Source organism: Manacus vitellinus, unplaced genomic scaffold (assembly GCF_001715985.3).
Source record: "Manacus vitellinus isolate BGI_N305 unplaced genomic scaffold, ASM171598v3 scaffold_22_pilon, whole genome shotgun sequence".
In the NCBI taxonomy this organism is placed as follows: domain Eukaryota; kingdom Metazoa; phylum Chordata; class Aves; order Passeriformes; family Pipridae; genus Manacus; species Manacus vitellinus.
This window is the reverse complement of record NW_021939632.1, coordinates 4,346,438-4,362,167: the sequence shown is the minus strand read 5'-3', so window position 1 is coordinate 4,362,167 and position 15,730 is coordinate 4,346,438. Positions and strand designations below refer to the sequence as shown.

General features: G+C 41.4%; 1 protein-coding gene across 2 annotated transcripts in view; it reads right to left on the bottom strand.

Moving 5' to 3' along the window:
• Nucleotides 1-15,730, bottom strand: part of SEMA5B (semaphorin 5B) — a 192,285-nt gene that overhangs the window by 117,769 nt on the left and 58,786 nt on the right. For both annotated transcript variants that reach the window (XM_008922938.3, XM_029959871.1), the window contains one exon: nucleotides 13,499-13,704. In XM_008922938.3, coding sequence (XP_008921186.1) covers nucleotides 13,499-13,652 — 154 coding nt within the window. In that variant the 5' untranslated portion in view covers nucleotides 13,653-13,704. The remainder of the gene's footprint in view (nucleotides 1-13,498; nucleotides 13,705-15,730) is intronic.

Sequence of the window (15,730 nt, the reverse complement as noted above, 5' to 3'; positions counted from 1 at the left end):
GACCTCCATCCTCACAATATAAAAACTCCGTTGCTGGGAGCTGGAGGCTTCCAACCCTTCTCAGCATTCCCGTCACACCGCATAACCACACACAACACGTGTACCTCCTCTGCTCTTCAATGAAAAGGCATGAGTTAAGGAATAACTCAGCCCGTCTAACCTTCAAGCATCTCCACCTCCTACACTCCTCTGGGACCCTTAATGATGTACTAGCACCAGGGAGGCACTGCAGTTTCACCTCTGGCATTCTCCTAACTAATGGGGCTCTGACTTCTTTTCCTGTAGCTCTTTAGCTGCAGAGACATTTCTGAGCCAAGCAGCAGAACCAGCAACAATAACACCTTTCAGGCAGGTTAGCCGGCTGACATGTGCTGCAGATCTTCTGGCATTTCTGCTGGCTGACGGGGGTAGGATTAGGGGATTTCTATATAATGATGATAACTTTTAAGGATCCTGCTTTTAGGCCATAATTTCTCTTGTCATTTTACCTCCTCTTCTACCAACTCTTCCCTACTAACTAACCCACTATTACAGTGCAGTGGCAGGAAGAATATGTCTTCATCTGCTGCTCTAAGCAAAAGCTCCTCACTTCAGAGAGGTACACTCATCAGTTCTTCCTTTTAATGGCAAGCTCTGACAAACTACAGGTAAAAATAATTTAAAAAAAATTAAAGGCAGTAGTTTGCTTGAATCTTTCCAAGTTGGTTCAAATGTCAATCAAGCCCAAGAAATAACAGGCAGTGTCTTGATTTCTATTACTACTGCAGGTGGTACAACTTATAAAGAAACCCTTCCCAGTTATTAAATTAAAGGCTGAAAGGCATGCATCCTCACAGCAAAATTAAGCTTTTATAGGCATGTAGTTGGAGATTATTAAACCCAGCATGGTCCCAGATAAGAATGTATAAATGCAAGTTGTCAGAATTAATGCCAAACAGCACATTTTCCTTCCCAACTTTCTTTCCTCCTGTTAAGAGGGAACCAAGAGTCAGAACATGGATCTTTTTTCATTCAACACATTCAAATCTACTGCTCAGACCACAGGCATCCCTAAGGACAGTTTCAGCCTTTCACTCTGAAACTAGCTGAGTACTGCAAGGTAAGTGCTGCCCTGAGTCTATCCCATATTAGCTGAAGTTTACACATATGGACCCAATGAACTCCAGAGATTGCTTGTATTTGACCTTCCTCTGAAGGCTGATTTTTCCAGTGTTGACTCTTTAATTTGGCTGGAAACCTTCAGTGCTGGGGCATGTTTACATTTGCAAAAGTATCTGTTTAAAAACAGTATGAAAAATTAAAAACCAAGGCTCTGGTTTTGCATGTCAGCAGCAGGAGCCGGAAAGCGAGGAACCACATGGCTTAGGGGGAAAATGTTCATCAAGGCCTCCTTTGTGCTTCTCATCTCTAATCACTTCCAGGGGGTTAAAGATCCACACTCTCACTTCCTCCACACGAGAAGCAATGAACAAAAGCTTAACAGTTTCCAAAACCGTCCATCTCCAGATATTGATGCAGAACCTCTAAAGCTCTGCAAGTCCCTCCACAGCTCAAGGTGGTTCAGGTATCCAGCTGCAAAGAAGACAAAGCTTCACAGGAAATGTAAGTCTGGAGACACAGCTGTGTTCAGGCTATTCTGCATGCCTAAGACAAGGTGAAAGGACGCTCTCTGCCATTTCAGAGGGTGGTCCCTGCAGCCTGCTAGCACATTGCTGTGCTCTGACTTCCTGAGAGTACAGGACTGGGATGAGGATTACTCAGCTGCACAAAGAACAGTGTGCCAAATTGCAGGAGCTGGGCTTAAGGGCCCGATCCAGACACTCTTCAAATCATTGGCGATTTTCCACTGAGCTTGATGGGGTTTGGATCAGCTTCTAAAGATGTGGTAAACCTGGTAATACTTGAGTTTTCATCTCCTCAAAATCAGCTGCTCCCCACCTCATCCTCACTCTGTGTGTTTTGGAGGAAAGAAATATGTAAACACTGAGTTGAGACTTCCCTATCTGAAGGGCAGCATTTACTGCTTCATCTCTCTTAAGCCCCCTTGTTGCTCTCATCCCAAGCAGGCTGCAACAGCTTTGTGCGTCCAGCGCACATCACACAAGAGCTGAGAGGTTAAATGCTCATGCCTTGGAATTGCCAACCCACTGCAAGGTGCACCGAGTACAGCTACCCACTGTGGTATTCATGTTGCTATATCTTGCAAAATAATTTTCAGCATGGATTTCCTAGTCTGAAGCAAAAGAAACTAAACTGAACAGGACCAAGGATTTTTGTGTAAAATGCTCCTACTTAACCATGCTCCTATCCTAGGATTGCAGAGAAAAGCTTCAAAGAGATCATAAAAAGACCTTAAGGGAAGAAGATAGGGAAGTTAAACAAGAAGGAAGATTCAGAGGGTCCCCATTCCAGAAAAGACAACCTGAACCCCATACCTTACATAAAGCTCCTGTAAAATAGGCTGATTCAACAGTAAAAGTTTGTGCAATGAAGTAGAGCATACATGTAGCACTTTGGTCCTGTAAGACTCAAGGGCAATAAATAAATAAATACCTATTGTGCAGATATTCAGATCTACTTTTGTGCAGTGTTAACTTGACCACTCATTAAGTGCTTCCTTACTGCCTCAAAGTGGTCTCTTCTAAGTTCTCTTAACTCAGTTTACTAGTTCATGGCATGCTTAATTACTGTATGTGAGTATTTCAGCACTCCTGGTGAGGCCCAGATGACAGCCATGACTTCTATAACTTGTACAGTCTCCTCCCTTTTTGGTTTGCTTCAGTCCTGGCCCAGGGAAAATTATGTATAGTTGTTGGCAGATACTCCAGTTTGCAAGTACTCAGGCACTTAGCTTTTCTTCAGACCATCCACCAACCTGAAGGACTCTCATTGCTGGATCCCGACCATGACCAGCAGATGCAAATCACCTTGTAACATAAGGTAAGGCCTCAGGATGTCTCCTTGGTGTAGACTGAAAAAATGTCCCCTTTTCAGAATCAGACCTACCATCTCAGACCATTCTCTGCTTCAATTATCCTCAGTATTCAGAGCATTTTTCATGAAGCAGACAGTTGCTTGCTAAGAGTGAGGTCACAGTTTCCATTCTGTGTGGGCCACTGACCAGAATCCATCAGAGACAACGCAAACAAGGCTGTAACCAAAGCTCAGAAGGCTAATGACTACCCACCCATGCATGCTACCACCTGTCTTCTCAAATGCTGCAAGTGTGGACCCTTCCAAGAATTCATAGAAGTTAAAGTGAAATTACAGCATTATCTTTATTGAACTGACAATGAATCATATTTTAATATCAGCTTCATTTTAAATTTTATCTCTCTGTTGTAGGTCACACCATAGGTTACTGCAATAGACTTTGGACATTAACTTTCACTCCCACCCCATGCTGAGCTGTAAAAGTAGCCTCTACAATGCAAAGCCACTCTGCAATTTAGCAAATTTATCAGGGGAGGGAGAAATCTTTTGCTGTGCGGGCAGAGCTGAGCAAACAAATGTGTCAGCACTCAGAGCTCAACTTTACTTATGAGGCCAAAAAGCTCAATCTGGCTTTACCCCAGAAGTCCTCCTACACATACGTATCACCCTGCTGTCTTGTCTTCCCATCACCACCTCCACCTCATTACTGGTATTCTCTCTTTCTTTTAACCTGATCCGTTGAAATCTTTAATTGTACATTAAATACGTCTTCATCCCAAATGCTGCAATTTCTAACTTCATTGTTTTCCTAAATCTCTGATCTCCACTCACAGCTATGAGGACTCGGAAGACTGTTGACAGAGTACATCCCCTTCTACAAAATGGGCCAAACCAACAGGTTCCTTCTCTCTCTCCTCAGCATCCAAACCCAACTCAGATGTTCTTCCAGATGTCTTATTTTTATGGTGCCATTCAGTTTATCCTTCTGACCTTACATTCACCTCTCCTCCCACTCCCGTTTTCTTTTCTCAAGCAGTCTTCACCTTCTACCCAAATTTCTACCTCATTTCCTGCCCACTCAAACCCACATTTCTACCTCATTTTCCACCCACTCAAACAATTTTTCCTGTCTTGACCAACTACGAAACTCCTTCTCTGAGAGAACAAATCACCTTGTAACATAAGGTAAGGCCTCAGGATGTCTCCTTGGTGTAGACTGAAAAAATGTCCCCTTTTCAGAATCAGACCTACCATCTCAGACCATTCTCTGCTTCAATTATCCTCAATTATGAGCTAAACCACGAGTGGCCTGCAGGTCACTGTGACAGCAGTTTACAGTGAGCCATTCCCTTTCCATGAGATCCAAGAAGCAAACTGTCCAAGGATATGTGGATAGGAAATGACTGGATAAAGAAAGAATAAGACTTTCTCCCTTAGTATCATAAAAGAAGGAATAGTCCTGTCCCTCAGCTACCAAGGAATAGAACAAGACAGAAGAAAAGATTCTGTTTTTTACCATCCTAAAGTGGAAAAAAAACCCCAAAACAAAGATTCAGGTTGCACCTCCACAGAGACATAGGAATCACAATAAGTATAGTAAGCATTTAAAGATATGTCAAATGTTTTGTGCCTCTCCCCTTACTGTTTACAGCTCCTCCTTGAACTGACCTTGCTGAGCTTCTTCCATCTCAAAAGAGAAACGACATCTGGAGATGTAGGCAAGGTCCCAAGAGCCCAACAGTCCTCTGTCTTGGGCAAATCATGAAACTATTTACTGTCTCAGTACTTCCGATTATTAAATGGGTTTAGGGATACTGGCTGGTGCATCAAGGTCTAATTATCTGAAATGCAGATGATGTACAGGAGGCACTAAGTATGGCTATTGCATACCAAGCATTTTTACTTTGTTTCCTAAATTTTAATCATTTCTTCAAAACAAGTGTTGCTAAATTGTTTCAATATGGAGAAAAAAGAACTTAGTCCAAACCCAATTTTTACAAAAGTACAATTATGACTGCTTGTTTATTTACTTTTTTGTTATTAATATGGACCAGCTGGCAAAACACACCAATATAGGAGGAAGAACCCAGGGATTCAATCGCAGATAAAGAAAACACCAGATAATAAGCATGAACTAGTGCTTACTTCCAGTAGGGGACATGTGCTGGTAAGTTGTCCTGGGGCCACCTCAAGGAAGGATATTGAAAGACTGCAATTCACATCCCAAATTTGCACATTTCTACAGTATTCAGCAGTTCTGCTCCATCAGGGAGGTCAGTCTCAGCCCATTCTCAGTTTCATTTGGCTTCCTATTTGCACATGGTGAGGGGCAGGCAGAAGCTCAGTCGAGACCTGCCCCAGGTAGAGAGCCAGACGACTTCCAGGAGCCAGAAGACTCTCCACTTGGTAAATCCCCAGGCCTCAGGCTGGGGATTGGAAAAGAAGTCCTGTAACATGAGAGAGGTTCTTCCCTCTTCAGCGTGGCTCCTATTGCTCAGACTCCCCTAAGACCTCAAACCCCAGATAACGTAGAACCATTTAGCTTGAAAAAGACCTCTGAGATCAAGTCCAACTGTTAAGCCAGCACTGCCAAGTCCACCACTAAGCCATGTCTGTAAGGGCCACATCTACTTTTCTTTTAAATACCTCCAGGGATGGTAAGTCCACATACATTGTAGGTCCTCACTGGCAATGGCCAACGAAGAGCAAGAGGGGATGGCACATTGCTGGGGGTGTTGGTAATGGATGCACGTCCATGAGAAATAAGTGTGTCCATTTGCCCTGCCTGAGATTGACAGTACCAAAGGTGTGTGTCTACATAGCACAGGACTTTATGGAAAGAATGGATTTGGCTTTCCTCAGCAGTCTGTCAGCTGGGGCAAACACTACCCTTACACTGCCTCCCCTCCTCAACAACCTTGCCTGCTGCCCCATACAGCACTGCATGGTCCCATTATCACCTTGTGAAACTCGGCTAACTGGTGCCACACACAGCCTCAGTGCTAGCAAACCCAGAGATTTCTTGTTCTCTTAAGGACATTGCAATGTTTAAGTATTGTGATCCATTGTTTACCGAGACAAGCCCCGCAGCTGTCACGCAATCTCCCTCCCTGAGAAAGATAAAGTGAGTGCTCATGCATCACTTGCAGTTTCCTATGACATTCTGATCAGTATAATCCCTCTTTTCAGACAGGAAAGCAAGCTGCATCTTGGCTCTACCACCACTGCAGTCTGATGGGGAAAAAAACAACGCCGCTTTGTCATCATTCAAGGATCCTTCAGTCTGATTCCTCCACATCTGGAGGCAAATTTTTTTCACTTCCTTACAGTTACATGTTCACATCAGCCACTTGTGCCAGTAGAGGTGGTAGAAGATTAAGGACAATAATTTTCACTAGTAAGAAGGTAGGAAAGGGCAGAGAAAGCAGGGCTAAACTCTCCTTGAATTTCACCTGCAGGTAGCCAGATCTGCCACGGAAGCAGATGTGTCTGATTGTGACGAACATCTGAAGCAGAAGGTGATCTTCTTTGCTGGCTCGCCAGAGACTGAACTGGAGATGCCCAGTCGAATACACAGTTTGTGCTGTTTAACTGCCAGGCTTACTTCTGAGGACAAAGGTCCCATCGTGAGTCAGTTACAGCAATGAATGAATCAGAGCAGAGGCTGTAAATTCCTGAAAGTGTTTTGAAATGAAGCTGTTCTCATTAGGATCAGTATTTTTAAATCGGACACTGGCTAATGGTAGTAAAGAATTATCAGAAACTATATTTTGTCAATGGCCTCCACCTCTTTTACTGACGTGCTGTAAAACTGCGCAATCCCCATGTGTAAAATGCAAATCTGAATTTTGCAACTCAAGCATTTCCACTGAAATACATTGTATGGATCACCAAATATTATAAAAAGGAAAGAATGGATGATCTATGAAGTCAGAGCTCTTTAAGCCAAAGGAAGAGTTTCTTGAGGATTTTATCTGCACCTCCCAAAGCTAGAAATTATCATAAAAACCTCTAACCCAGTCTACTGTGTATTGCAGATCACAGACTTTTATCCAGCTAATCCTATACTAAGCCAAAGAACATGTTGGATTACTTAACCACTTGAGTCAGCCATGTTAGAAGAAACAATTTGTCCAGCTGGACCTATCAGCGTTCTGATAGTATAACACTTTAGAAACAAAATTATATGGTAGGGTTTCCATTTACAGAATTGATGTTCCAGTGCTGTGCACTTTGACTGTGGCCTAGCCCTGCACATTAGCATACTCTTGGTTTCAAGTACACAATCCCACTTTAACATAAGTACTTGACTTCAGTGCTTGACTGAGCTCAGACTGTTTGTAGCCTTCCAGGGTGAACCCCGCATGATTAAACAAGAATATGTCTTATGAGATTGCTGGTACTAAAGTGAACTTTATCAAAGCATAATGACACCCTTGAACGGAAGGTTTCAGGAGCATGTAATATATTAACACTCATCAGAAGCAGATGTGCTAAATAAATGAGGCCTGCTGTACCACTGGCACACAAACTCGTTCAGTTAGGGAACTACACTAAGTAAACTTGAGAATAAGGCCTCTGTAAGGCATGTCTTTGTTTGCAACCAAACCACAGAAAAAGAAGATGAACACTTTGCTTTACTTTCCACCCTGTTTCCTTTCTCTGGTGCTTGGGATCTGAAAAAAGGCTGCCCGTTTCTGTGTCCCAGATCCAACCCCCATGCCAAAGACAGGAGCACACACATGCTGGTGATAGCTGCTGCTGTTAGCCCCAGTTACATCAGCGGTACCCCTGGGAATTATTAAGCTGCTCTGCTGGTGACATGAGTTTTTCATAGCCTTGGTCCACACATAATACACTGGAGCACCTGTTCTTCCATACTGTGAGCACTGTGAGTCTATCTCACTTGGTCATGCTGCTGAGGATGCCCCCCTCTCATCAACACCACCACCCATGGTCAGAGGCTGCTCCTTCTCTTGAGCTATTGTACCTCTTCAAACTTTTATCTTCCCTCATTGCAATACATGAGTTAATTGATTACTTTGCTTCCTGAAGCTTCACTGTAAAGTCTTCCTTTCTCCCCTGCTTGTCATGATTTATTCCATCTAAAGCATTTCGTGAATGAAGGGCACTCTTCCAAAACCCCCTTTTTGTCTTGAGGCCCCAAGAAACAGCATACTGAATAATTTTTTCAATCAAATCTCATTGCAATTATTTGTGAAGTGCCTTGGACACCATTAATGAGAAAGTGTCAAAGAACTAGTATCATTACTGTTATAATTATTATTATGGAATGAAAAATATATTGAGAGCTGTAGGGTGTAATTTTCAGAAGTTTTGCCTGAAAGCAAATTACTTCCCTAACCACTGTATATTTATGGCTTTATCAGTCATAATTTTCAAAAAAATCTAAATCAAATCTAAAGAAGAACATACCAGCTTCATTTGCCACAGTTCTATTTTTCAAGATTAAAAAGAAAATTGCCACAAGGCATGCTTAATGGATATAAAATCCATACTGAAATGCACTGAAGGTTAAGTATTCTGAAGCACCCACAGGATTCCACCACTCTGCAGTCAACACTCCATCACTAGTTAATATTTGGACTCCCTGTGTGGACATTCAAGGGCATCACGGCTGTGAGCTAGAAGACAACTCTCCTATAGTGTATTTTGCCTTCCCTTTGATGCTTAGCCAGATACACTTCTAATATTTCATCCCACAATCTTCATCCTTTGTTAACTAAAATTTTGGTTTGGGTTGTCAAGATCTTACTTGCTCAAGGAAAGTGTAAATCTTTACCAGAATTTCCTAAGAGGCTTTCCTAGCTGGCCTTTGGAGTTCATGAATGCTAATGTGCTTTTTTCCCTCATCAATATACAGTAAAGGGAATAATGTATTAGTGACCAATTGAATGTTAGTGGTGGTGTTTGGTGAAATGTAAAGAACCTTCTAAAGAAATAAATCATATCTTATTATCCTTCAGCCCACAAAGTTAAAACAGCTTTTGCTTTCAATATAACAAGCGAACACTTAGCTGCTCCCCACAGGTTTCAGTGTTTGAAGCTGGCCATGTTTCAATGAAATGTTCTTAAAAGAAATAAAATATTGAGAAAATACATAGCAACCTACATTCTAGTCACCTGAATCACGTTTATCTGGTAGGGAGTAATAATTACAGACGGTCTGAAGTAAAACCCCAGATATAAACACTCCCAAACTAATTCATTTTGAAAACCTGAGGCAACAGGCAGAGAAACTTGTCTGCATCTAGGAGAGATTGAGGATTAGACAATGGATCAAATGCCACACATTGAGAACTCACATCAGCCATGATGATACAGTCTGCAAAGCTGAGATTTGCTGTCCTGAGAAGATCTGAGATATAAGCTATTTAACCAAGTCCACCTCTCTCCTCTGCCTCAACATGGGATCAGTTGAAGTGTTTTTATGGATGAAGACAGGCTGCAATTATTAAAGCAGAGACAAATGATGTTCTTCCAGCTTACCCTAACTGCCATGACCCAAGGGAGAAAGCCCTGGGAGACAGAACAGAGAAAAACCTGGGAAGTCTATCATACTTTTTCCTGAGCATAGTGATTTAATGGATAAAACTAATGAGAAATAAATAATGGTAGAAACTGCAAGTGGAAACCTGACTACAACTCATTTGTAGTGGAGTTGTGAATGTCCAAATGATTCATGAAACACAGATGAGTTTGCAAACTCTTAAGCATTTCCTTGGTAAACAAGCTGAAACCAAGCACTCTGCAGGCATTACAAACATCTATACATGTCACTCATGGTTCTGGCTCTCGAAACAACAAACCTTACATAGTATTGGTGTGGAAGATGTTTCTGGCTTTCCCAAGAGGCACATTACAAAGGAACTCCAAATGTGTTTAATGAATAGCAAAGGTGCTTTATGTCCAAGAGAGAGCTGTACAACAAGTAACCAGGCCAAGTATGACACAGGCATCGCCCAGTTGCAAATGGAGGGATTGATCTACTGTTTATAAGATGCATATGGAAAATATGAGAAAGATGAACATGATTGACAAAGCCTAGAAACAATTTCTCTAGTGTTCAGATTACCAGAGTGGTCCACAGGGGAGCTGTGCCAGGATGACAAACTGTTTTGTGAAATGGGACTTGGATGCATGTGTTCATGCATGTATAAATAAAAAAGGACGCACTAAAGATATACTTGACTTGTTTCACTAATTTCTCAACTCACTGAAAAATAAACAAGCATGCAAGACCCTTAATGTAGCAACCCACTCACAGCCAAACAGCTAATAAAACACCAGAAACAGCCTCCTGGGAAGTAGAAGATCATTTTCTTATTGATCTAACAAGGGAAATCAAACTTTAACTGGATTTCCTATAAGCACAGAGTAGAACAATCTAATTATGAAAAGCCCAGACTGGGTACGTTATTATTGTTGGTGAATTGTACAATGAGCATCATTTATAAGCCCCAGGGAAATTGGGGCACCATTGTGTTAGTTTGGTACTGTGCAAACACACAGGACAGTGCTTGCAGCATGAAATTCCTAACCTGTCCCTCACAATCTCTATGCAGGCTGCTAGGATAAACTATTCAGCTTATGGCCCCTTCCCAGTCTACATCTCTCCTGGCAGTGCAAACTTTATCTTTAGAATGTAAAGTATATTTAGAGCCAGAATTTATGTCCCACGACTTGTCTAGACCTTTTTCTCTAGGTCGCAAGTAGCAGCAGGTGTTTTGGAGAATGAACTCTGTAAAGAAACAGGCATTTTGTCTGAACACAGCTAAAGTAAAAGCATTTTGAATATGTAGACTCCTTTCTCCTTAAATGAGTAGGGCCTGTATTGTCCTCTGTCTTTCTTACCACTCTCATAGCAATAGAGATACCAATTCAAACAGATGGTTGACTAGTGTGGATGAGATACAATAAGCACAACATAGAAAATACATAACTTCTCAGGAAATAAGGGCAAAGATAGACAGAAAGTTTTACTTGGGATTCTTCCATGACAGGGATATTATCCAGCCAACTGGATGTTAAGAATATCATCATCTAGGGGTAAAGTACAACAAAAAGAGATTGAGCACAAGCAAGGTGGGAACTAAAGACTAGAGAATACAAAACATGCTATGGCATCCCATTTGTCTGGTGATGGGAAACCTGGCTAGCAAGGCTGTGAAAAAGAAGCTATTCAACCCCTTAGTAACATAAACTGTTTTGTTAACCTTTTCATTCTGGCAGTAAATTAATGCATCCTGTATGACTGAATGGTCAGGGGCCTTATTATTATTATGGTCCATCCACTGAAAATTGCTGATGTAACATAATCCTTTCCCCTGGCAGCAGGAGCATCAGCAGGGCTGCTGCTGGGGTCATTCTTTCAATCTTTACACATTCCCACTGCGTACCAGGTTGTGATCCATGAGACAATGCATTTGGAGACCCACAGAAAGCCCACGAGCCACACTGTTAAGCAGAGACATCCTCAGAGCAATCTGGAACAGCACATAAAATCTACATAAAATGTATATTCCCCTATTTTTCCCCCTTGCAGCCTAAACCTGCATGTGCTGGCATCAGAACAGGGTATAGCTTTAAGGTAAATTAGATTATGAGCTGAGATGTGGGTTTGGATGTGTGAGCCCTCTTCACAGATTTTAAAAGATATGTGCAGTGGAAAAAAGGTGCCTTTAATTTTATTCCTGTGTATTTTCCAGCTGAGCCTTGCAGCAGAAAATATAAGATTAAACTATCATGAACAATCACAAGGAAACAGCTGCTGAGAAAAAACAATAACTCTGAATCTAACTTGGGTTTAAGAGACTCAAATGATAATCTGGGTCATTTTCTTGATGTGTCTGCAATTTCAGTCTTTCTTTTGCACAGTTGTCAAATTCTAATTAACTCAACAGTTTTTGCCCTGTATCACTGAAGAGGGAAAGGGAACAAGAACAGTGAAGGGGAAGACAGATTATTTTTTTTCTGTGAAATATTCTCACCTGATTAAAACAAAGCAAACTGGCAGATTATGAACGTGTTTACATAGCCAGTGATTCTGTGGAGAAGCAATCATATTGAGTGCCAAAAAATGCCCACCAATTCCTCAACATCAGGAACTGGGGTTCCTAATGCAATGAAAGAATTAATTAATGCAGAATGATTTACCTCAGTACTGGATAACACAGACACAGCCTCTATAAACTCAAAGTTTGGTGTTCCTGGTTAATAGAGAGAGCAACACTTTTTCTCTTTTCTATAACATCTTCATTATTGTATTATCTATTTAAATACCCAACTGAGGTTCACTGTGTTTTAACAGTAAGGGTTTCTGCTTTTGGCCCTACCCAGTTAAAACAGATGGTTAGACTTACTTAGCAATTAAAATCAAGGTTTATTTACCAGAGCAAGGTTAGAGCCAGTGCTGTATCCTATAGGCTTAAAGATTTTGCTAATTTATTTTAATCCACTTAAACCTCTAAGGCATGGATAATGGAAAACAGACAAGAAATCTCTTAAACTTTCCAGTTTAAGAGACAAGAGTTTCCTTCTCCATGAAGAATAGTAAAGCTCTCTAGAAGAATCCTGAAAGGTCAGCAAGGATGCCTTTGACTACTTTCTTCCTGGAAACTCTATCTCAAAGGTCACAAAACCACAACTAAATTGCCTTTAGCAAAGAACCTAACTAGAGACACATTGCAAGGTACTTAATTGCCTTTAGCAAAGAATGTAACTGGAGATGCACTGCAAAGCCTTAAATGGAAACTGAAATCGATATTTCAACATTTAGGAGGAAACCATTTTTAGCAAGGAGACTCAGCAGCTGCTCATGCTGGCACATTGAGCTTAACACACTGGTCTGAAGTGTATTTTGAAATAATGGTGATACCAATATAATGATCTACCCGTTGTGTGAATAAGTGGACAGATTATCCAGATAACAGTTTAGGAGTACATGTATGCTCATGGAAAATCTGACTGGGATAAAGATAAGACAAATTCTATGCTTCAAAAGAACAGTAAAAAGATTGCCCACTGCCACACAAAGGACCCCTCTCACATTCAAGTTAATTGCCCAGACGAATGACAGAAAAACTACTGGCACAGGTGACAAATATGTAACCAAACCAAACCAAAAAAGCTCCAAACAAAAGGGTCACCACTCCCTGCAATTTTAAATCAACTTACTTCTCTTGCATTCAAGTGTGTCCACATTCTCTATCACATTTCACTTATTAAGCGTCTGGCTCCAGCAAGCCAGGTGAGGTATATAAGCATTACTGAATCCAGTTAGAGAAAAGGAAACTTAAAAATGGTTTCAGCGTGGCACAGGATTACAGGGAGCCTGTAGCAGAATAGAAAATGGAGATTCTTAGACCAGTAGTTCCAAATCTGCCTGTATTAAGTGACTGCTGTGAAACTTCGAATTAAAACACTGTAAAGCATCAATGGGAAAATGATTGTCAGGCCACTTTCACTGGCCTGTGGATTACAGGTGTAAGGAAAACAGCACAGACTAAACCTAAATGGAATCTGAAACAGGAATAGCTCTTACCTTCAAAAGCAATTGTGGGGTGTTCTTTCCTGACACACTGCTGATGTTCAGCTTCAGAGTATTCAGGTGCATTCTGTGATGCTGAGAGATGAAAAGCAAGAAGAAAAAGGCTTGGCAATGACAGGGAAATGGCCTTTAATCTTGAAACAATCATGACTGAAGGGCGGCTGCAGAACTAGCTTCCAAGATAGGCCCAGGGAGGATACCTGAAATACAAATAATTCCACTTTCAGAAAGACAAATGCTTATCCAGAGCGTGTAGCACAGGTAGGGAAGGGTGCAGGTTCCCCTTTCATCCCAACCCCACTTGTGCTAGGTACACAAGGTAATATTCCACAAACAGCATGTAAAAAAAAAAAAAACAAAACAAAACCAATTTGTTTTGACTTCTAACTTCAAATACAAGGGAAGTGCACAGCTCCCTAAATATCTATCTTGGTGTGCCTTTGGGGGATATGTCCTTAAACAGCTGCTGGTGTGCAATGACTGACACTGACACCATGAAATCTCAAATACTCCAGGTGTAAATGTGTACCCCAGCCTGGACACCTCCCTCCTTGGTTTCATGATGTGCCATGCTAAATGTCATAAGGAAAGGCCAACATCAGTCATCAGGAAAACACATGTAATTAATACTGTTCTAATAGGTGATTTATACATTTTACCACTGCGGTTTTAAATGTCTTGAAACAAAAAAAGCCAATTCAAAGGTGTTGCCAGGAAAGTGCTAATTAAGGTACAATAGAAATTAAAAGAGTTTATTGAGGAAAATGGTGAGAACTGAGCCAATTGCTTGCATTATTATGGGATGCTATAGCTCCCAGTCATAAGAGCTGAGGCACAGCTAAAGAGGAGGAGCACTCACTCTCGGGAGAGGAGAACAGAAAGTCATGCCTTTTCTGCGTGAGCTTTTTTAACAACAACAACAGCAGCAGTAAAGGCATAGCTCTAAAAACTCCCTTGGGCCAAGCAGGTCTGAGGCAGGGGATGGAGGATTAATTAGCCCATGCCACAAGCTCCCCAAGATGACGCTGCAGCTTAGGAAAATCTGCATAGAATTTAATCTTACGGCTGTGCATATTATATTTTCCTATGTAACTTTGTTTAATTATTGCAAACACGTGTTTTCAAACAAATGGAGTCTTCTACCCTTAAATCCTACCTAGTGATAAAGCTGATTCTCATTAAATTCACAGGTAACAAGATTTTCAATTCCTGCAGGTGTAGTGATTCACAAAGGCAGTGTAACAGTCAACACCTGCAGTGCCTGATACCTCTACATTTTCATTTGGAGTCTCTAAAACACTTTCAGTGATCTGAAATGGTCAAGCTGATGGCAGGTAACATGAGGCACTGATGCACAATGGCAGGCTTGTGGCGTGGGGCAAACTCCAATATTGTTACATCAAGGAGCTGAGAGAAGCTTGTAAAGGTCTTTGGGCATCACAGGAGCAATAAGGGATGGCTTACAGCAGCAATGGGAGATGTTTTGAAAGATGTTTTATTAACTGCATTTCTCTGTGACTTTAAATACTGGCATAAAGATGAGCTGCCAGCACATCCATTATGTGCGTGCTCAGCAGCAGCTACATACCTCTGACTGAAAATAGCACTGGCATTCAGGACTTGGGGTAGTTCTAGGGACTTGGTTTCCCAGCTAGTGTGAGTGAGACATTACAGCATTGCACTTTTTTTCCAGCCCCATACACATGCAGATTTTATGCAGTGATGTATAAAAACACCTTCCAGTTCTCCAAAAGAAGTTCTACAGCCCTTTACTACAGAGGGTGGCTTTTTTAAAAACATAGCAAATATAACGTTAAATTAAAAAATGGGACTGGCAGAAGGGAGAGATGTGAAATCATTTAAAGCTCAGGTTAGCACAGCATTTAGTCATTAAGCACAGGCATACTGAAGGGCGTACACCACTGAGCACCGTGGCACCTCCCGTGATGGACACGTTGTGCAAGTCACACTGTAATAAAAATTATTGATGATGAGGCATCAAATTATATTTTCAGCCACTGGTTTAAATGATCGTTTTTTTCCAGTACAGATCCAGAAGTGAAGCACAGCTCAGAGATGTGAAGGCCAGGGAGATGCATTTTGTACAGCTTTCGGATACACTTAAAGTCAAAGCCAAACTTTCCTTAGGTGGGAGATGGTTGTTGTGGGAAATGCACAAAAGGCAAAAGGACTTTTTCACTGTCAGATATCCTTGCTGGAAACTGG